The following is a 23,154-nucleotide window of genomic DNA, read 5'->3' as shown; positions in this document are numbered from 1 at the left end:
ATATTCCAATTTCTTCTATTAAATTTAGAAATCGTTCCAGTGTCAATTCACGGTTTAGCCACCTTACTTCTGTATAATACAGTAAATTTCCGTATTCGCTTTCGATGTCATCAAGGAATTGTTTGAATTGTCTGTGATTGAGTCCTCGTGATTTTATGAAATTTACAGTCGAAACTACCACTTTCATGACATTTTGAAATTCAATTTTTTTAGAACAGAGGGTTTCTTGGTGTATAAATGCAGTGAAACTGCATGAGATCTTCAGCGTTTATGTTTTTTCCTTGCAGATGCTTTTTCAGCAAAGTAACTAGCCCGAAATTGACACCAATCATCGAAGGAGCACCGTCAGTCGCAACTCCCGATAATTTTGATAAGTCCAAATCAGTTTTTGAAGACTCATCCAAAAGTACATTGAGTATATCAACTCTTTTGGTTTGACCTTTCAATGAACACATTCCGAATAACTCTTCTAAGACTTCAAAATCTTGAGTAACACCTCGTATGAATATGAGAAGTTGAGCTGTGGAACTAATATCAGTGGATTCGTCGAGCGCTAATGAAAAAAATTCAATGATCTTAGTTTTTTCAATTAATTGTTCCGCAATATTACCTGACAAAGATATAATTCGTCTTTGGATAGTCATACGATTCAGTTGAATTTTCTCAAACTTTTTGCTGCTTCTGGACACATTTTCTTAGCGGCAATTTCTATGCATTCTTTTACAAAATCGCCATCATTGAAGGGACGACTTCGCTTTGCTATCATTCGAGAAATTTCATAACTAACTTCTGTAGCTGTTTCTGAATCTTGAATGGGTTTTGTAAACATAGCTTGCTGACCAATAATCTCCCGTTTTAAAGACAACATTTTTTGCTTTTTTAATTCGCCTGTAAACTTGGTAAAAGAAGGATGCTGCGTTTCATAGTGCTTTTTTACATTATATTCCTTTGCAATCGCAACAGAATTCTTGCAAATTAAACAAACGACTTTGTTATGTGACCATACAAAAAAGTATTTCTCAGTCCAAATTTCTTGAAACTGCCGATTTTCATCTTTAACCTTACGTTTTTTACTAGGTCCTGGCTTCTCCATTTTGCGTTCTAATCCTGGCTAGGATTAACACAGCACCTAAAAACAATTACAGTATCTACTTAAATTACCCATTCTTTTTTAGATTATCAAAAATAATTGATTAAATTTCTCAGAAATTTTAAGATTTTCATACAGATTTTATATCTGAAATAATGACGTAATTTTATCAAAAATAATTGATTAAATTTCTCAGAAATTTTAAGATTTTCATACAGATTTTATATCTGAAATAATGACGTAATTATTACAGTTAGAGAAATTCTGATAAAAATAGTAATTTCTTTGTTTTATTTTAATATTTGGCCAACATTAAAGCTAAATTTGATTAAAATTGATTAAATAGGTAGGGAAACACTTATTAATAATAGAGTTTTACTTACGATTTCACAACACAATTATACACGGCACTTGACGGGTTAACAGGAAATCTACGTTGAATGTGGATCAAAATATATGACACCGGCTAGTCGAGTTAAAATCTACACTAGAAATATTGCCGTCCCAAAACACTATTGAACTGCACTTATTCTCAATCACTTATTACTTCGCTTTGTATTTTCGCGCTTATTTCTTTCTGTTGACATTTCACTCAAATTAAAACAGAACTGTCGGTCGCTGCGGTTAGCGTGGCTTTTATACCGCGCATTCTACTCTTTTATACCGCGCATGCTACTCTGGAAGCTTCGTGTATCTACTCGTACCTACGCGAGCAATCCGGAATTCGGGACTATTGCTATCTCGCTTGCTCACACCGCGATAGAAAATTCTTGATTTCTCTATTTCTACTATTTTGAACTTTATATAAAGGCGGCAAGCGATGTTACTTGACTTAGCATTTTTGGGCGCTAGATTCAAATAGCGCGCGCGCGAGATTCAAATTACTTTTCGAACATATTTTTTTTGGTTTTATTCTGGAATAGAATTAAATATTCTTCGAATGTACGAGAGTATTATTTTTGCTGTCGGCGGGCCATCAGTATTCGATCGGCGGGCCCCGGTCTTTGCATCCATGGTCTATACCAACGTTGCCAAGGGTACTCGGCTCGTGTAACGCGGTAGATTCAAAATCAAACCTGAATATTTGTTAATTTTTTCAATTTTTTTTGCATATTCATTTGCTTTATATCTGAGCGGGGTAGATTTACTTGAGGGGAGCGAGAGGGGTAGAACTACCCCGTACGGGGTAGCTGTGGCAACAGTGGACTGAAAGGTACACTGTGAAAAAACAGTTTACGTCAATATTCTTTCCTGATTACGAAAATGACCCTAATGTCGATGTTCATAAATATGTAGTGGATATGATATGTGGCGTTTCGCAGCTAGAATTTAAGGAACATCATATGAAATATACATTTGAAAAGGGTGGATCAGATTTGATATAACAAGCGATCTAGGGTTAAACTTGAACAATTTTGGTCATTTGTGCTTTCTTTCTTGAATGTTTATACATGATTTCTTGATCCTCACATTGCAGTTAATTTGGACTATATTCAGTAATCTCAGAATAATCGCTATTTTAAAGCATTTCTTTTGATAAATGAGAAAGTTATCCTTATGAAAGGGTTGAAGATATGAAAGTGTTTGATTTTTTTTATTATGGAATAATTTTGGTTGATCTTTTTTCAGTTGAAATTATGTAATATACATGCAAATATACATTTTCAACCTTGTTCAATAGAAACCAAAACCATAAAAACGACAAAAACCAATCAAGGCTAAGGTTAACTGATGTTTTCAGTCATACATTTTTTTCCTATATTTTCTGTTCACATTCTTACGAAGGTAATATAGCTGGGAAGTGTTTTGATTTTAATTTTACCAGCCAGGAAAATAATCACAGGTGTATTTGAGGATACAGGAATATTTGTTGTATTTCATGAGCATTGTTTTATTGTTGTTTTTTCTCTTTCAGGAAAACCTTATACTTGAACAATTTTGGTCATTGCTGGTTTCTTTTTTAAATGTTTATGCAGAGTTGATTTCCATTACCTCTTGATCATAGCAAATTTTCAAAATGAATACATGTAGTTGAATTATTCGACATTTTTATAATTACTGCTGTATCTACTCTAATGTATTCAGGACTAGATGTCAGAAATTATTTTGACATCATGTTCATATTTTTACGAAGGTAATATAGCTGAGAAGTGTTTTGATTTTCATTACTGGTCCAACTTTGGAGGAAAATATTTTCTTGCAGTTGTATTCGAGGATACAAGAATATTTGTTTTATTTAGACAGGGATATTGTTTTACTGTTACTGATTTTTATTGTTTTTCAGGAAAACATTACACTTAACAATTTTGGTCAGTGGTGCTTTTTTGAATATTTATGCAGAGTTGATTTCCATTATCACTTGATTATAGCAAATATTCGAAAATGAGTTGCTTGGAGTTGAATTCTCCGACATTATATAAGTTTTTCTGTGAGAAATTATATGGAATTCAGCTTCAATGATTTTGTTGAACTGGGATTTCAATACTTCGTTACTTAGTTTCTTCTTCAATATTTACAGTCTACCCGAATTCACTGACGTTTTTCGCTTTTTTATTTGCATTATCACAATGTTGATGTGCAAACTAATTTGTGGAAATATTATTATTATTACTTTTACCATCTATCAATTGAAGCCTTGGTGCAAGAAGGTGTTAACTCAATATTGAGGAATTATAGAAAAATCGATTTGATTAATAAAAACTGGAACTTTTTATCCAAACATATGTCAATAATATTTTTTGCATTACATGGCAATGAAGTGCTTTCAAAAATCTTGTGGTGGGTATAGTTGCTTGAATTAATGTCCATGGTTCCAGAAAAATTGGAAATACTGAAAAAAAATGAGTTGACACCTTTTTCCGAATTCCTCATAACCAGTAAAGTGATTTTAAATAAAACAAGAAAGTCGTAAGTGAATAATTTTATTGTTGAAGGCATTTTTCAAAATAACTTGCAGATGTAGCACATTAAGAATAATAGTTCTTTCAGTTTTCTCCTCTTGTTAGATTATGATAGAATCCTCTGTGGTTTTCGGGAATATGGTTTTCGGGAATAAATGGTAGCTGTTCCTGAATGTTATCGAAATTTTTTGGTGCAATAGCCTTACTTTTATCAATCGTTTTTCTGATCGTTTTTCTATTTTTCCTGATATCAACTTTACTCCAATCTTTTGCTTCATCGAAAGAGTATCGACATTTAGTTATTCCGAACTCCTCGATCAATTACAATTTCATTGTAAACGTGATATATCTCTAAAAATTTGTCTCTCCTGGATCTCATAAATGAAAACCAATCATCTGATTTTTCGAGGTCAAGCGTTACGTTGGGGGCGGTGTAGATCCTGGACTAACATCCTCGTATTCAGGATTGATCACTTGAACCTGTGGAATAAATTGATGTGATGAGTAGTAGATGTCGCGTTTGAGTAATGATAATTACCTCTTGGACTGATCTAGAAGGTCCTGCTACGACTTCCATCTCTCTCACTTTTATCGACTTGTCTTTATCCCTTTTTTCATGTTTCATCGTGTGCATCCTTCTAGATGGCGACTTCAAGCTAGACTTTTTAGACTGCTTCGCCTTCTTTATTACCTTTTTTCCCCCCTCCCTTTTTTTCTTTTACGTCTCTCAAAGTCATCATCCGAACTGTTCTGATTCATTGAACTATGTGGAGATACCATATTCTTCGAATACGTTTCCTCCATCTCTAATATATTAGTCACAACAGATTGTGATAACCCTTTCAGGACGGATTGTTAATTTTGTGAAATTTGGACTTTTGACTACTGAATATCTTTTATTACCGTATAAGGTACTCCAAAAAAATAATTTAAAAAATCGCCCTTCCCCCTCTTAGCGCGGGGGGACCCTGCACTGTCGTGACGTTCAGGCTTAAGTTAGTTTAGTGCACAATCGTGACGGTCTCAGACTTTCAAGGTAAAATAATTCATGAAAAAATATTTTTCATAGAAACATATTCGTATTTATTATTTATGATGGTAGGAACTCTAAGCAGTCAGCCTTAATCAAATTGCAACTTACTCATGATAAATCAAATTATAACAAAAAATAAATATTCTTCCTAAAGAAAACTAAATCTCCCTAAAACAAAAACAATCAAACATTATTTGGTGAACACTTTTCTCACTCTGGAACTTTCTATTTTGTATGGTACGCTGAAAAACAGTTTGGTTTCCTAGACAAACAAAGTATCTTAGACCTACTTTTGCAACCTTCCATCCTGCATGCTCTTGGGCTGTTTATTTCATCGAAGGATGGAAGGTGGTCATACCCATCATACCTTTTGGGCAAAGAAGGTGGGTTCGGTCGACGAAATTTAGACGTATTCGGGCACAGGTTCTCAACTTGTTCATCAGTGTCAGATCTTCTTTTACGTCCTGGTGCATTGATTAGACCAGAGGTTCTCAACCTTTTAATAACCACGTACCACTTGAAATTTTCAGATATTTTGACGTACCATTTTTATTTTTATAAATAATTATATATAATTAACATTTGGTCATGTTTAGGAAAATAAAAATGCATTCTACAACTGTATGTATGTACATAGAATTTACTTAGATACAAAATGAAATGTTTCGTACATTAAAAAAAATCTTAAATTAGTTCATTGAACACAGTCATTTAAATTTAAACAGATCCTAATGAGCTCCCTGTTGTTGTTTGTCCTTGACCAAATTTTCTATATCTGGGTCAATTGAACTCAACTTGATTCGTAAGTCCTCTTCAACACTAATGCGGTTTCTGTATTTATTTTTGATATATAGCAGTTCTGAAAAGCCTGATTCACATAAGTACGAGGTTACAAATGGAAGTAAAAAGATTATTGCTTGCTTGAACACTGATGAATATTCAGTTTTTGTCCCCATCCAAAAGTCTATTAAAGATTTTTCTTTAAACGCATCTTTCATTGAGCTGTCACTTGTAAGGTCGATGAAACACTCATTTGAGTAACTAGGAAATTTCTCTGAAAATGGATTTCTAATCCACTCATATTTAGAAAAATCTTGATTGAAATATTTATCAAAACTCGTTTGAAGGGCTTCCATATGACTAGTGATATCAGTCACTTCTGGCTTCAGAGAAATATCATTTTCTTCCAAAAATTCAGCAAGAATAGGGAATGCAGAGAAATCCTTGTCCTGTGCTTGAGAGCGAAACAGAACCAACTTTTTCTTGAAGGATGATATTTTATCGCTGTTGTACTCGGCCCTTGAAGTCCCATGTTCAACATATTAGGCTTATCAAAAATATCAGCCAAATACGCCAATCGTGATAGCCATTCTTCATCATTGAACAAGTGTTTCATGTCATGATTTTGTTCACTTAAAAACCTAAAGACTTCTGACCTCAGTTCAAATAGACGAGTTAGGATCTTGCCTCGTGACAACCATCTAACCTCGGTATGTAGGAGGAGAGTTTGATATTTTGCACCCATATCTTCACACATCAAAGAGAAAAGCCGTGAATTAAGAGCCCTGGCCTTAATAAAATTAATGACCTTCACGCTATCCGTTAAAACAAACTTAAGGTTGGCAGGCATACCCTTGGAAGCCAAAGCTTCTCGGTGAATAACGCAGTGAGTACTTTGGCATTCTGGAGCAACTTTTTTTATTCTTGCTCCTAATCCACTCAAATGACCCGACATAGCTTTTGCTCCGTCCGTGCGCAAACCAACACATTTAAACCATGATATTCCTGCTTTCATAATGTACTCATTTATGACATTAAATATGTCCTCAGCTTTAGTGTTTGATTCAAGAGGTTTGCAAAATAAAAATTCTTCCTTTACTTCACTTTGATAATGAAAACGTATGAATACGAGAAGCTGCGCCATATTTTTATGTCTGTGCTTTCGTTTAGTTGCAGTGCAAAATGATTACATTCGCGCAGTTGAAGTAAAAGCTGTTCTTCAATACTCGAAGACATCTCAACAATTCGCCTCTTTACTGTGTCATAAGACAGCGGAATTTTCTCGATTTCCTTTGCTGCCTTTTCGTCTAATACTGCCTCGACCATATCCTTAGCGACCGGAAGTAAAAGTGTTTCGCCAATTGTATGAGGCTTCTCTTCTTTAGCTATTCTATAACTGGCAAGGTACGATGCTTTGACCAGTTTTTTGTCTGTATTTACAAATTTTGCCATGCAACGATTTTCTCTGTTAGACAATTCAGATATTCTTTGAAAAAATTCAATAGGTTTGTCAACCAAATCGGGATGCTTACTAGTCTGGTGCCGCTTTAGTAAGGAAGGCTTCATGCTCTGATTTGAAGGTGTTTCTGAACATACAACACATTGTGGAATAGGAATATCGTTATTTTCTGTGCCAGGTTTTACTATAAAACCTAACTGTAAATACGCTGCATCGTACTTACGACTTGGCTGAGGTTTAATCTTCTTTTAACTGTCCTTAGAGGTGGAGGGGTTAGTCAAATATCGCTTCATTATGTCCATTAAAAACTAATGCTGAATTACTACCAAAAACTAAAACTAAACTTCACTTCATGGAACACAATCGAAAAACAGCTAACATTGGCATCAGAATGAAACTACTGGGTGAGAAAGTAACACAAGAGAACGTGACACCAGCTCATGCCATCGTCAAAAAAAAAACTGACGTGGTGGGATGGTCGTGATCGTGATCAGTGGCGGAGGGTGAGGAGTGGGAGAAGGAATTGAGTCACTCGGGTTGTTTGTGTAGCGCCAAGGTCAGCGTCAAACTGCCACTATTCTATGTAAAACACAGGTGTAGGAATTGTGTTCTTAACGCAGAAATGTTGCGTCGTAACTGTAAATTTATTGTTATTCACATTCAACAGTCAACAGTTTTTATTGTGATTATTAATATATGACTGCGTACCACCCGAAATGTCCCCGCGTACCACCGGTTGAGAAACCCTGGATTAGACCATCTGCCACCTGCATTCGAAACTCCAAGTCCATTATTTTACTTTTGGGTACTCATGTTGCTATTGATTCTAATACGTACAATCGCCAATCATCCGAAACCGATAGGTCAAAAAAATGGAGTATGACTTTTAGAGTCCATTTTTTCGTTTTTATGAAAGTCCGGTAGTATTCTATGGACTGGTCAAGAATATCCACACCTCCCATATTCTTGTTGTAATTTGCGATTACTTTTGAGCATCTGACATCTGTAAATGCTGACAAATTTTTATCCCATCTGTTGATGAGACAAGAATCATCTCCAGATGTACAATTGGATGCTACTAAGACGGATTTATTATCCATCCATTTTACAACAACCGTATCATTATCAACGAATTGTTGGGATTCGCCACGTTTCATTTTACGATCTTGCTTGAAGTCCATGATTTTTCTCTCAGGAATTCGGTTCATCATAATTGTGCCGGTTCCATGAAGTCCTATTGGATTCAATCTCTCAAGTGAAGGTACAGATGAGAAAAATCTGTCAAAATATACCGTCAAACGGGGTAAAGTCGATCAGAAATAAAGGTTTTTTCATCCTAGCGCCTAAACGATTGAATTTTTTTAAATGATATCGAAAATAAAGATACCTCAAACATTAAACCATCTGATGAACCAATTATTATTTTTGTAACTTTTCCCATTCAATTTTTATTTTTATTCAGTAAAGTAAAGAAAAGTCGATCACCCGTTTTAAAGTATAGAAAAATCGACTTTTTCTTCTCAAAGGGTAAAGTCGATCTACGTACAATAAAAAAAACATGTTTTTTCTTTTTTTAGTTAAATGAATCCATCAAAAAATAGAAAAATGCTTCTTTTTTTGATAGTCATGTAATCTTTATTTAAAATAACTTAACAAAACAACTGAAAATGATAGAAAAACATAGGAACATAATTTAATCACAAATTTTAATACCTATCTACGAAAAATTTCACATTGGTATGTAGATAAGTTCAGTCAACACTTCAATAAAATACAACAAAAAATATAAAATTCTTAGCTATAAAAAATAGCTTTGGTAAAAGAATATAAATAATTAAAACTCATTCCAGAAGACCTTGTTCTTCGCGAAGATGAAAGTTGTGCCTTCCACGTTTTTCTCCTTTCAAGTTAACCTTTCGTTTAATCTGCTCTAATGTAATTATTGATAGGTCCGGAATTTGCGGATATACAAAAAACAACTCTTTCTTTGACTCCTTCTTGCGCATTGTATTAACAGTAATTTCTTTACCTGAGATAGTTTCAATCTTGGCAATGAAATGTGTCTGTCTCTTTTGTTCGTTTTGAATTTCACTAATACGTAATCGTTTACAATAAAAGTTTCAGAGTTTTGTTCATCTGCCAAGCTTTTGCTTATGGTAGAGGGTTCTCCTATTTCGTATTCTTCTCTGAATGACTTCTCTGACTCCACAATCTCTAAATCCAATTCTTTTTCTGACTCAATGTCACTTATATTCTTATTTTCAGCTTGCTCAGGTTCTTCTGATTCGCTGTCACTTCTGGTGTTGATGTTTTGTGATGTGCATCTGGATTCAGCTATTAGCACATCCGATGTCCCTATGCTCTTTCCTGCAGATGCATTCAGTTTTTTTCCTCGTTTTATAGTATTTAATGGACCTGTCCGAAGTTGTTCAAGATTGTCTACTATAGCACCTGTCCATGATGTTTCAAGGGTATCGTAAAGCCGCATTTTCACGTGTCAAGTAGCTAAAGCGAGTTACTAAAGCAAGTAACTAAAATTTAGTCCGTTCGTTTTAGTGAGCGTTCACATGTGTAGGTACCTGCTTTGTTGTTTAGTTGTTTAGTACAGATTAAACATGGCAGGAAAAGTGACGCGTGCAGCAGTGCGAAATTGTATATTGACGTTATGTGGCGAAGTATCCGAAATACTTGCAGAAGAAATGAACAAAAACAAAAAGAAGCGTTGCTGGGTACGTAAATGGCTGAGTAGAAGAGAAAGATATGGTGCTTCATCTACGTTATTAAGAGAATTAGCAGCTGAAGACGCACCAGAATATAGAAATTGTCTGAGGATATCTCAAGAACAGTTTGAAATATTGCTGGCTCAAATTGCGCATCAAATTACGAAATACGACACTGTAATGAGATCGGCTGTTCCAGCTAGAATAAAATTGGAAATCACATTGTCCTATTTAGCCACAGGGAATAGTTATAGAACGTTGCAGAGGTTATTTCGTGTGTCAACACCTGCAATCTCCAAATTTATACCCGAGGTGTGTGATGCTATTTTTGAAAGTCTGAGAAAATATATAAAGGTATGTATTTTTTGAATATTTTTATTGCGAACAAGTTGTTGATGAACAAAACATGTTAAATATTGGAAAAAGCATGTGCTATCATCTGTGATCTTCTAATATCGTCGTCATAGGTAAGATTTGCTTCTGCATGGATTATAGTGCTGAAGCCATCGCTATACGAAGAAGGCATGTCGGAATATGTAGGGGACTGCATTGGTGTAGAGATGGCAGATGGGGCGTTAGCACTGCTGGTATGTGTGTCTGTGTCGTACCGAATACTCTGGAGGTCTTGGAGTTTAAAACTGGTAAGAACAGACTGAATACGTTCCTGTGCTTTTATTGCAGAAAAAGCAGTTAACGTCATTAATTGTGCAGCAACACTGCGACCAAAAGCTATGTATTCATGTTCATTGGCAGGTTCATGTGTGATAGTTTCGGTTATTTTTTTTAGGTCGTTAACTACTGCAGTAACCTGTCTCAATTTTGCCGTAGCTCTGATTTTTTTCTGTGGTGGTTCCTGAGACTTTTCCTGTGGTGGTTCCTGAGACTTTTCCTGTGGTGGTTCCTGAGACTTTTCCTGTCTGGCAGTCATTATTGCCTCTTCATCTTGTTGTTGTTGTTCGTCAACTGCTTCTTCGCGTTGCATCTGAAATAGAACAAATAGATATACCGTATTATGTATTTTAGGTACCGGAGTCCCAAGAAGAATGGAACGTTATTGAAAAGGGGTTTCGTTTGAAGTGGAACTTCCCCAAATGTTACGGTGCGATTGATAGGAAACATGTGACGATTCATGCGCCGGCAAATTGTGGTAGTGAATTCTTCAATTATAAGGGTACTCACAGCATTATTCTGTTAGCTCTGGTAGATGACAACTATTGTTTTTCCTATATTAATGTTGGATGTTCTGGAAGACAATCCGATGGTGGGGTTTTCCAACAATCATCTTTATTTGAAGCCCTAGAGAATGGTTTATTACCAGATGGTGGTTTCATCGTAGGTGACGATGCATTTTCATTGAAAACTTATCTGATGAAACCCTATTCAAAAGTAACACTGTCGGAAAATCAGAAAATTTTCAATTACCGCCTTTCACGGGCAAGACGGATAGTAGAGAATGCGTTCGGAATTCTGCTTAGCCGATTTCGCATTTTTGAAAAGCCTATGGCATGCTTACCAGAAACTGTGGACAAAATTATCAAGGCCAGTTGCGCACTACACAATTATTTGCGAATCACTTCTCAGAACACTTACACACCAAATGGATCGTTAGATGAAGAAGATAGAGAACGCGGTCAGATTAGACCAGGTTCTTGGAGAAATGACAGTAATATACCCTTGCCGTCAATAAGACCTTTGGGGAGTAATCATTCGTCACGACGTGCAAGAGAACTGCGAGATCGACTCTGCCAGTACTTTGTGGGCGAAGGTGCGGTGCCATGGCAGCAACGGATGATATTTTGACTATACCTACTTTAATATTAATATTATAATATGTACATACTTATTCCGTATTTGGTTACATAGCTGGAGAGATGTATTGCTTTAATTTATTACAAGTTGATACTTTCGGGACGGGAAAACACGTATACGGATTAATTACCTATCATATGAACACTACTATAATATACCTACATTGAAATTATCCTGCGTGGGCCTCTTATTATCCTCTATATTACGTAAAAATGCGTCCATTTCCTTGAACCATTTCACACTGGGGACATAAATATCCTCCGCTCCTGCTCCAGACTTCATCGAGTCCCTTATTTTCTTTTTTTCTTGAGAATAAGTTGACCTCAACGCCCGTATTTTGTTCTTGATTTCAGGCACTCCGAATCCTTCTATTCCCATGATCTCCTCAATTTCCTTATACGCCGCGTCCCGAGCTTGTTTATTTTTATAAATCACAGCCTTTGTATCCCATAGACATCGCCTTTCCCGATACTCTTCTACAAACTTTATTGTAGTCGCTTCACTCCAACGAGACATTTTCAAAACACGCCACCAAATTAAAACACAACCAACCTTGCAGTCTGTACTATGAACTTGCCTAAACTGAGCTGTCTACACTTGTTTAGTCGGCTTGGTAGTTGCTAGAAAGCGAAGGTGGGAGAGGCAACTTGCTCAAGTAAATAGAACTTTTTCTATTCACTTGACTAAACAGTTTACTAAATTATGTACTTGCGCAAGTACTAAATCAAGTTGTTTACACCATACAAGTTACTAAATTTAGTTACTTGCTTTAGTAACTCGCTTTAGCTACTTGACACGTGAAAATGCGGCTTAAGTACAGCGTCCGGATTGAATGGCACGATGCCACATGCTTTGAACCCTGCAATAGAGTTGGCTTGAGATCTGAGACCAACAGACTCTACAGTCTCCTTAAGAAGCTTTGGAAATACAGTACAATTTCGATAATCCGGACACATATCTTTCCAAGTAGCGCCGGATTAGCGAGGTGTCCGGATAACTGGATTAATATTTCAATAGTTTTATTCTAATATACATATGTACATTGTACATACTATGTACATAGCTTTTTTCTAGGTATAAATAAATCATTGTACCCTAATTACAAAGAAGATTATGTTGATATTTCAAATTATAATATACATATATACATAATAAGTATGTATAAACAAATATGTATGTACATATGTACATACACATCCTGTATGTCCACGCAGATACACAAACATTAAATAGAAATAAAAATACATTATGTAGGACAAAACATAAATTACAAATACAAGACAAAGAAATGCAAGTTTAAACGGTTTTGAAAAAACTATCAATTTTTTTCTGAACTGTCTTAGAGCTTGCTAATTCAGTCGCTTTTTCTTTCACGTTTTTAAAAGCAAAATTTCGTGCATTGGTAAGTTGTTTTCTTCAGCCCACTGAATTCCCAATGTTAATGCTTTTACAGCATCGCTGTGTTTCACTTTAGTGACAACAATCTCAATATTCCCATCTAAATCTTCATTGCTCTCTGCATCCTTAGATTTTAGCGCATCACCTATTAACTCCTCTTCAGTCAAATCAACAATGACTTCATTTTTGCCTAAAGCCCATTCAACAATATCTTCCCGATCCAAATTGTTCTCAGGATCTATCACAAGCAAGGAAGCGGTAATGGTTTTTAAATCTTCCTCGTTTATTTGACAAAGTCGTCTTTGAAGTTCTGAAAGTGGAATGTTCTCTTCATCAGATTCCTCTTCTTCTGCATCAGTTCTTTGGTTCGGCCATAATGCTATCCAACTTTTTGGATATTTTTTTCAGATATGGACTTCCAAGCAATATCTAGATTAACAAGTGCATCTTTTAAATTAAATTGCTTCAAAACTGTAACTAAATCGTCACCTTCGTGAGCGATAATGTGATTTAGTAGCCTCTTTCTGTATGCTATTTTTATGTTTTGTATTAAGTTTTGATCCAATGGCTGTAAAACTGCTGTGCAGTTGGGCGGCAAAAACATGACTCTGAAATCAGGATCGAAATGTATTTCTGTCTCAGGTGGATGAGATGGAGCATTATCTACAAGTAACAATGCTTTATGAGGTCGGTTAACATCCGATAAAAAACGTTTGACGTCGGGTATAAAGCAAGTCTTAAACCATTCGAAGAACAATGTCCTGGTCATCCAACCTTTGCTGGTTGCCTTGTAGTTGACAGGTAAAGTAGCATTCTTAAATGCCCTTGGATTTGCGGATTTTCCAAGAACTAAAAGGGGTAACTTATGAGTTCCAGCCGCATTGCAACAGGGCATACATGTTACGCGATCTTTAGATATTTTTCGCCCTGGAGCTGATTGTTCCTGACCATGAACCCACGTAGTGTCCGGCAAGGCTCTCCAAAAGGCCGCTGATTCATCAGCATTATAAACTTGTTCACGACTTAGCTTCATTTCATTAACCACAGCTAGAAATTTTTCTTGAAATGGTACTATAGCACTTACATCGCTGGAAAGTTTTTCACCACACACTTTAAGAAAGCGTATTCCGTGCCTTCTTTTGAATTTGTCAAGCCAACCTGAACTCGCAAAAAAATCACTCTTCCCACTTATTCTTTCATAAAATTGTTTAGCTTTCGTTCGCAAAATCTCAGAAGAAATAGGTACATGAGCACTACGCTGCTGTAGAAACCATCCATATAAAGCAGCTTCAACTTCGGGATGTTCTCCCTTTCGGATAACCTGCCTTTTACCTGAAAACATTATGTTTCATAATAACATTACCTGCAATAAAAGTTAAATCATACATACCTGCTCCACTGAATGACTCCGACACAAATCTTCTTATTTTAGTTTTGTTTTTCTTTATATCACTTACAGTTGATTTTGGAACGTTAAATTTCTCAGCCACATGGCGTATGCTTCTCACCTTATCAAGAAAATCTAATATTTTACGTTTCTCCGCAAGAGTAACTGTATTATGCGGTCGTTTATTTGGCGCCATTTTTTTTTTAAGATTGACACACGACGCACGGTAACTAAACGACAACTGACCGCCAAAGGCGCCAAACCCGTTAGGTTGCGAACAATATTGGTTTTGACAAGTTTAAAAAGGAAAAATCCGCGTTCAATATCGATTCGTATTGAAAACATTCATTTGTCCGGACTAGAGAGGTAAAATATCCGGACACCTAGGAACGCCGGATTACTGGAGTGTCCGAATCAGCGAGTGTCCGAACTAGAGAAGTTGTACTGTACAGTTTTGGGAAGCACTCCTCTATTTTTCAACTTCCATGTTTCTAATACCTTTTTCCATGCAGCCTTAAGAGGTCGGAATAAAGTTACATCTAGAGGTTGTAGCAGGTATGTCGAGTTTGGTGGAAGTAGGAAAAACCTAATATTGTTATTTTCGCATTCTCGTATTACGCTTACAGTGACGTGGCTACTTAAATTATCTCCGATCAGAACTTTTATCTCCGTCTAGCTTTTTGAAGTGCGGCAAAGCAATAGAATAGAACCAGTCTTCAAAGATGGTGGAATCAAACCACCCGCTGAGAGTGCGATTGTATCTGGCCCCTTCTATACCCCCTTCAGTCCATCCCACATACGAATGTTTTGCCTTATAGACAATGTACGGTGGAAGCATCGTGTCGTCCCCTGATATCGCAAACATGACCGTAGTGCTAGTTTTCGTGCTATCTATGGCCCTATGTGCATGTTTAGTGCCTTTTTTAAAAACTACTTTCACAGCACCGGGGTCATCTACGAAATTCGTTTCGTCATAATTGATAATATTAGAATATGGAATATCCTTTATGACATTTTTTAAATTTCAGAAATAATCTTCCACTGACTCGTAGCTTAACGCTACTCGAACTCGTTTCGTATTTTCGGCCAGTTTTATGGTAAGATTGGGATTTCGCTTCATAAAACCATTAACCCATTAGTGCTCAGAACTAAAAATGTCGAATTTATTGATATTGCAATGTCTATTCTGCTACTATATAATCACTCGAGCAATTGAAAAATATATAAAAAAATATTTCCTTTCCAAGGACTCCAGAAACGCTTGGCAACCTGAGTTGCCACCGAGCCTTTAGGGCATTTAAAGTATGTTAACAGGTGATATTATAAAGAATATTATTTGAAGATTCATATAAACAAAAAGTTTGATCATTCATTTTATTTATTATACAAAACTACACTCTAGCATATTACATATTATGGAATGGTTCAAAACATTCGGAATGAAGTGGCATTTTGCATTTTGAGCAGAGGTATACAGTACGGTTGTGACACATCTTACACCGCCTGTACTTTGACTCTCCTTTCACAATAAGGTGATTCCTTCTGTCTCTTCTTATGTCATGAAGGGAAACAGAGCTTGAATAAGATGATGATGGTCCAGGTCTGATAGCAGGAGTACCATATAAATTTAATAATTGCAGAACAACCTGTCTTCTGAACTGCAAAAGTGGCATATCGTATCCTAGCTGTCTATAGAGGAGCCATCCTTGTACGCAACATTTATCCACACTCCAAGCAAACATAGGTCACCACCATTTCTTGATTCTTATTCTTGTCTTGTAGGTACTTGTGAATTGATCATTGAGATCAACCCCTCCCATATTTGAATTGTATTGAGATATTGGGTTAGGTATTTTCACAGTTATCTTTTTTTTTCAGTACGACTATATCTCTGAATACTCCTGAGTGGATTTACTTCATCACAGTTTGACAGAACGGTAACCACAGAATTGCCATTCCAGGAAACTGCGATCAGTTTTCTATTTCCAACAGTTACAAATTTTCCTCTTTCAACCTTCTTGAATTCTTTCTTGGGTGATAAATTCATAGCTTTGCCTATTCTGTTTTCTCGTAGAGTACCGGTTCCTCCCAATTCCCTTTTACATAACTCTTCCAGAAGAGAAACTGAAGTGAACAAATTGTCGAAATATAGTTTTGTTCCTTTGGGAACATTGCGGTGATCCACCAAACCAATTACCAAATCACCTCCCTGACCAAGACCAGTATCAGGCAATTTGGTGTTTGATCCACAGTAAGGTTCTACATGCATTATATATCCATTCGGCTTAGCTATCAATCACATCTTGAACCCAAACCTTATAGGTTTTCCGCGAATAAACTGTTTCGCGTGATGACGGCCAAAATATGGTATGATACTTTCGTCAATTGAAAGAGAACCTTCACGTGGAACTTGCTTGAATGACTCATTCAAATAATCAAAAAGAGGTTTTACTTTATAAAAACTATCGGTGTCAATATTTGTGTTATCATTCAGGTGAATATATCGTAAGATTTCTTCGAACCTGCGTCTGCGCATTGCCTCCGAAACGATGGTCACGTTGCAGTCCTGATCTTCTTGCCAGTACATACGCTTGTTAGGTAACTTATGATATCCACTCAATAACATAATGCCCAACACTCTATAAATCTCTTCGGAGGAGATATTCACGTGATGCTCTCCTTTTTGGCCGGCATAAAGATTACTTTGTGTAACGATATGGTTCACCAATTGGTCAGTGAAAAAACACTTGAAGGCATCTGAAGGCGAAGCAACAGTGTTCTTCAGAAAGTCTATAGTGAGTGGTTCGCAAAGTTTCTCTATAGATGGCAGTTTCCAGACATGTTGTTTGTTTGAAGACCAAGTTGATTTTGATGGCAGGACTTTTTTCTTCTTCTGCAGACGAACGCGCTTTGAAGTAGAAGGTTCGGGATCCCCATTTTCTTCCATATGAATGTCATCATTCTGCTCAGGTTGAGAATTCACAATATCTTCTATTTGAGTATATAGATTTTGCTCAGATTGAGTATATTCATTCTGCTCTTCCTGTGATTCTTCAAAAGTAACCATAGCCTTACTTCGAAGTATACGGCCAGGCAAATGTGCTGGCTTTCCTTCCACTTCATCATCAGACAAATCAGAGTCTTCATCTGTATCAGCATTCGGAAGCTCATGCGGAGGAATGATACTAATAGATCTGAAACAAGGAATTCGTTCACCGTAATACTCTTCGTAGGCATTCAGCATTTCATCAACTGTAAACGTGCCGTCTTCGCGTTCCGACCTAAGAAATAAAATTATTTTATCTTTACATGGCTACCCAACAGCTCGGTGGCAACTATAGTTGCCATCTGAATTTACATACTTGGTACAACAATACCGAGAACAAAATTCATCTACTTGCCACAAAACCTCAGAAATATATATCTTAGTACATGATTCTAACAGATGCATAAGAATATTTTAGTGAGAACAACAAATTATACTTACATTTTTATAGGAATGTTCGTGAGCTCTGAACTTCACAAGAATCAAAGTAAACTTTAGAAAATCTCAGATGGAATATACAATACTTTTCTTTACAAAATGTCAGAGTAAGACTTGTACAACACGTTCACGATGAAATTTCAGACATAACCTAACAAAATTTGACATGCCGTTGATTTGAAAACAGTGGCAACCCATGTTGCCAATGAGCACTAATGGGTTAAACCAATCTGTTCCAGGTAAATTCTCTATAAACCTTGGTTCTGTCAACCCACGCTTTGTTAAGGCCGGTCCAGACGCTATATTTTGCACAACGTTTTATTTGCGCAGTTTAAAGATGGAATGAAAACGTTGCAATTGTTGGAGCGTCCACATGGTGCGGAGTTATCTGTGGATTTCGCTCAGTTTGTCATTTTATAAACTGGGGACAGAACTGTCCGCGAAGTTATCTCCGTATCTCCGGTGAAAAATCATCATTTGTTCTCAGCCTCCACGCTTTTTCTTCCTCAACTCAGGCTATTTTGCTTTATTTGTAGTATTTTTCATAATCAGTGATAATCATGGAGGAGGTACTACTCTGGTCAATTTTGGCATGCTGTCTTGTGAAAAATGAAAGAATGAAACGTCTCAGGCTCGATGCACATGGGCGAGTGGATTCGCGGCGTTCTCGCTGCAGCACGCGGCGTTCTCGCTGCGAGCACGCGGCGTTCTAGGCGCGAAATCGCCATCCCACAATGCACATGGGCGAGCTTTTTTGAAAGAGATCGCAACTACGAATCGTCAGTGGGTTGTCTACTTCAAGCATGGATGCATCAAGGCGTGTTGCAGTGGCTTACTTAACGTACCATAACTTGTACAAGAACTCGAAAAGACAATTATGGGTTCATCCTTTAGTGAGTGCTAGACTTCTAAAAGGGGCTTTCGTTAGTGTTTAGAGACGTACAAGAAGACCCGATAAAATTCTTCAATTACTTCAGAATGAGTATTCGGTCGTTCAACGAACTATGTAATAAATTAGAAGATACTATAAAAAGTGAAAATACAGTTATGCGACTTGCAATCAACCCAGTAGAGATGTTGGCTGTAACATTAAGGTGAGTAATCCGTTAATTTATCAACAATTTATTTCATCGCTTCATTCAAAAAGTAAATCATAGACATTGCCAATTTCTAATAGTTTATTCCTTCATATTGTGGTGGGAGAGGAATATGAAAAATGTTGCGAGTTTGATGGTGGCGACATCCACGTATGGTATGATTACCCCATATTACTTTCCTGATTTGCTGGGGACAGGTCGGTGTAGGAATATTGCGATGACATCTCTGGAGATTGCTGTTGCTTTTGCCGATTTGTGTTTTGTTGCTGGATAGGCATCAGAATGGGTACATTTTGACCACCATACACAGATGCTCGCAACTCTCTCAATTTATTCATGACACTGCACCTGAACTCAAGTTTTGTGTCAACCGGTAGAGATTTAACGATGGGCAGTAACGACTCGAAAAAACTTCTATCGTCATCTGTCGGTTGCACTGGTGCCTCTGAAGGGGTAGAATTCATGAATTTTAGCAAATTTTCTTCTACCATTGCACGCCGTTTTGCTGGCGGAATTCTGGAAAATTCACTTGCGGTGTGCGTTCGTTTAGGTGGAATGTTTTTTGCAGCTGTTACGTCAGTTGAAGGTGGTGGACTCTGACGACTCGATGGCCCTGCAAGTGGCTGTGCTAATGATGCAAGATTTTCTTCCACGGGTGTATCCGGATCTTCATTGATTTGTGTCCCATCTTCATCAACACTTGTTGTTGTTGCAGATGGAGTACCGCATAGGTACTTGGGAAGTGGCTGCAGTATGATTGAGTTACATTATCAGTACAGACTCGGACATTCAACAGTAGCGAAAATTATTAGAAGAGTCTGCTCTGCTATTTGGAGTAATCTCCGTCAGGAATGTAAGTCACAATTCACTGCCGAAGGGTGGCTGAAAAAGGCTGAAATGTTTTTTGCTCGCAGTACTTCAGCTACAAAAAATTTCATTCTGTTGTTCTCTTCGTAGTTGCCGATGCCAACTATATGTTTAACTATATTGAAGTGGGCTCATGTGGAAGAGAATCCGATAGTACAATTTTTGAAAACTCTAAGTTGTATAAGATGTTAGAAAAGGGCCAAGCAAATCTACCAAGGCCACAACTTCTTCCAGGAACAACTGCAACTATGATGCCCTATACATTTGTTGGCGATGAGGCGTTTTCCCTGTCCGATTTTGTAATGAGACCTTACACGGGAAAATTCCTACATTACAACAAACGAATAGGGTAAATGTGGGATAGATGCCCAACCTCTACAAATGTGCTTGTTAAGCAAAATAGATAACTATTTAAAAATATAGTACTATTGTTATGGTTAGTGTATTTATAGATGAAGAAAATAAATGAGATTATTTCATATTATCTTCTTTATTGAAAGAAAAGTCTCATGAATGAGGATAGATGCCTAATGTGTGGGTTAGATGCCGCAACGAGAATATGGCCTGGGGGATAATTGCCCTAAGGGAGTAATGAAAGTATAATTTATTTTTTAAAACTAATCGATTTCAATCAAATGGCACAATCATCTTTGGTAAGTACTAAATTAAAATGGTGTTCTTCAAGTATAATAATTCTACATTTTCTTAATTTTAATCAATGGTACAATCGTTTTAGGTATTAAAACTTTAAAAATATTATGTTTTTATCTTTGAGCCGGTTGAATGTTTTCCTCAGCACTTCGAGCTACTAAAAATACTTATTGTTTAATATATTTTTTTCATGTTGCAATTTCAAACGCTGACATTGATTACAATAATCTCCATACATGGTGCAGGTTTCATGCAACCACTTTTGACACATGACACACTGTATCCAGTCTACCTTTGACTTTGTCTTCTCAAAATCTTCAAAACACTCCACACATTCATTTGACGCATTCGAAGAAGAATCTGATGCAAGACTGCCTGTGTTGAAATCTTTATAAATTTGTTTTTGAGCTTTGCTAACAGGGCGCAGAATTCTGCTACTCCTCTTAGTCTAATTTCTTTCTTCATTTCTATTTATTTCAGCTCTTTGGTCAACATTAGGCTCATTTTCTTTGACTGAATCATCCAAACTTCTGTATATATCATCTGAAGCTGCTTTATCCCTTTTTTCCATAACTTGCCTAGTTTTTTTGCTACTTTTGCATGGTATGTTTGGAATAGCTTTTCCTTTAGTTTTTTTGTTAATAGGTTCAGTTTCTTTTTCTTCCAACGAATCATCCAAAGCACAGGTCAAACTGCCCTCTGTGTCCTCTGAATCTGTTCTAGTCCTCTTTTTTGACAATTTTTTAGGTGGTTTGATGATTTTGCATGGGATATTATGAAAAGCTTGAATTTTACTTTTTTTTAGAAATAATATTCTCCTTGGTAGTCAATACTGCAGCTAATTGCTTTCCTCTTTTGTATAAAGGTACCGGAATTATAGGTACCTTTATAGGTAGTAAAAACTTGCTTGGCGTCTCCATATATAACTTTGCGCTAGACATTTGATCAAGTAAAGATGGCGAATTGGTAGGATCTTGATTCTCTGTCAGGCTAACAGTAGTCTCATTATTTATAACTTGATCTGGTGGCGTAGAACTTTCACATTTGAGACAATGTTGGGCTCATACGAATTTCGTCATCCAAACATGCCGAAGGCTGATTATTACATGAGAGAACATGCAAAGGCTCATTAGTACGTGAGGGAGCAGGCAAAGCTTGATTACTATATGAAGGACCAGGCAATTGTAATATGTCACGCCCAACAGTGGAATCATTTTCCTGATCATTATGGGCTTGGGAATTTGAAGACAAATCAGATATCGCAAAGAAGCTGTCTGGAACAGCCGAAGGATTGAATGGATAAATTCCGCAAGCTCTAAACCCCGAAACATCATTAGAAGGTGTTGCCGCTCGTATCCATGCATTACCAACCAGTTTACCAACAACTGCACGGTTTATTTTTCTGTCTTTACTTGCAAGCATCCAGTTTCGAGTCTCTGCTGCGAAAAATGTTTTGAAGGGTTTGAAAAAGCTGCGGTCCAAAGGCTGTAAGGCTTGTGTGCTGTGACTTGGCAAACAAAAAAGAATTATATCATTCCTGTCTGCAGTCTCTAACATATCTGCAGAATTTGTGTGAGAAGAATGTCCATCTAGAAGCAAAAGGACTTTACCTTGGGCTTTCGAGGAACAAAATGATGCATCAGCCATTTCTGGAATAACTCCGCGTTAACATAAGCAGACTTTTTGTTCATGTAAACATCTGATCCAGGAGGAAGTCCATCTTTTAATTCTGGCTTTCTAATTACTCCTTTTATAATAACAACCGGAGAAAGGAAATTTTCAGCGGCATTACAACAAGCTAATACCGACATCGTCTCACCCTTTTCTCCAGACGTTAGAGAGTGAACTGATTTTGCACCTTTTGTAGCAATGACTTTTCCAGGGTTTTTATTTAACTGGACACCAGTCTCGTCTATATTGAATATACGTTCTGGTTAACCAACAAATCATGTTCTGTCAAAATATGGAGCAGAAGCTCAAACATCTTGTTAACTTCTTCACGATTGAGTCCCTGAGCTCGAGCAAGGGATAAGCCTTCAGCTTGTCGAACGCTTAATTCTGTGTGCCGTTCCATAAAAGAGCGTAGCCAATGATGTCCAGCTCTGCGACTTTCTTGGTCAAAATGATGTTTAACGCTAAGTTTTTCAGCAAATTCAAAAGCTAGTCTTCGTAACATATCACGTGTTACTGGAAACCCCGCTGCCTCTAACTTTCGAATGCGAGTGACGAGCCGCTTTTCATTGTCGAAGTCCAAAATTGGGTGTTTCCCTAAAAATAAAAAGAAACGTCAAGCAAAAATAAGGTAATGAAATGCATGATTCGCGTTAATTCCCGTTACATACTATATGTTGAATATAACCTATATTTAAATTTACAATTATAAAAATTACTTAGTAAGTAAGTACCTAATGTTATTTTTTGCGTATCTTGTTTTTTAAATCGTCTTCTTAAAGTTCTGGAAGGAATCCCATAACGCCGA

At 36.7% G+C, this 23,154-nt stretch overlaps 3 protein-coding genes across 3 annotated transcripts; all 3 read right to left on the bottom strand.

Moving 5' to 3' along the window:
- Positions 1 to 209: 209 nt before the first annotated feature.
- Positions 210 to 1,093, bottom strand: LOC141483191 (general transcription factor II-I repeat domain-containing protein 2-like). Its single transcript, XM_074177665.1, has 2 exons — positions 670 to 1,093; positions 210 to 553 (listed from the first exon to the last, which is right to left on the bottom strand). The coding sequence occupies exons 1-2, from the start codon at positions 1,091 to 1,093 to the stop codon at positions 210 to 212; spliced, it is 768 nt and encodes a 255-aa protein (XP_074033766.1).
- Positions 1,094 to 5,751: 4,658 nt separating this feature from the next.
- Positions 5,752 to 6,818, bottom strand: LOC141483190 (zinc finger BED domain-containing protein 5-like). Its single transcript, XM_074177664.1, has 2 exons — positions 6,637 to 6,818; positions 5,752 to 6,322 (listed from the first exon to the last, which is right to left on the bottom strand). Exons 1-2 carry the CDS (start codon positions 6,816 to 6,818, stop codon positions 5,752 to 5,754), a joined length of 753 nt encoding a protein of 250 aa, XP_074033765.1.
- A 3,081-nt stretch (positions 6,819 to 9,899) lies between these two features.
- Positions 9,900 to 12,682, bottom strand: LOC141483284 (uncharacterized). The gene is made up of 2 exons (XM_074177777.1): positions 11,954 to 12,682; positions 9,900 to 10,964 (listed from the first exon to the last, which is right to left on the bottom strand). The coding sequence occupies exons 1-2, from the start codon at positions 12,305 to 12,307 to the stop codon at positions 10,392 to 10,394; spliced, it is 927 nt and encodes a 308-aa protein (XP_074033878.1). The 5' UTR covers positions 12,308 to 12,682; the 3' UTR covers positions 9,900 to 10,391.
- Positions 12,683 to 23,154: the final 10,472 nt, after the last annotated feature.

Source organism: Leptinotarsa decemlineata, unplaced genomic scaffold (assembly GCF_025532065.1).
Source record: "Leptinotarsa decemlineata unplaced genomic scaffold, Ldec_3_MD MMD2_tig00003192_RagTag_RagTag, whole genome shotgun sequence".
Lineage (NCBI taxonomy): Eukaryota > Metazoa > Arthropoda > Insecta > Coleoptera > Chrysomelidae > Leptinotarsa > Leptinotarsa decemlineata.
Note: the sequence above shows the minus strand (reverse complement) of the source record. Positions and strands in the feature narration are given on the sequence as shown.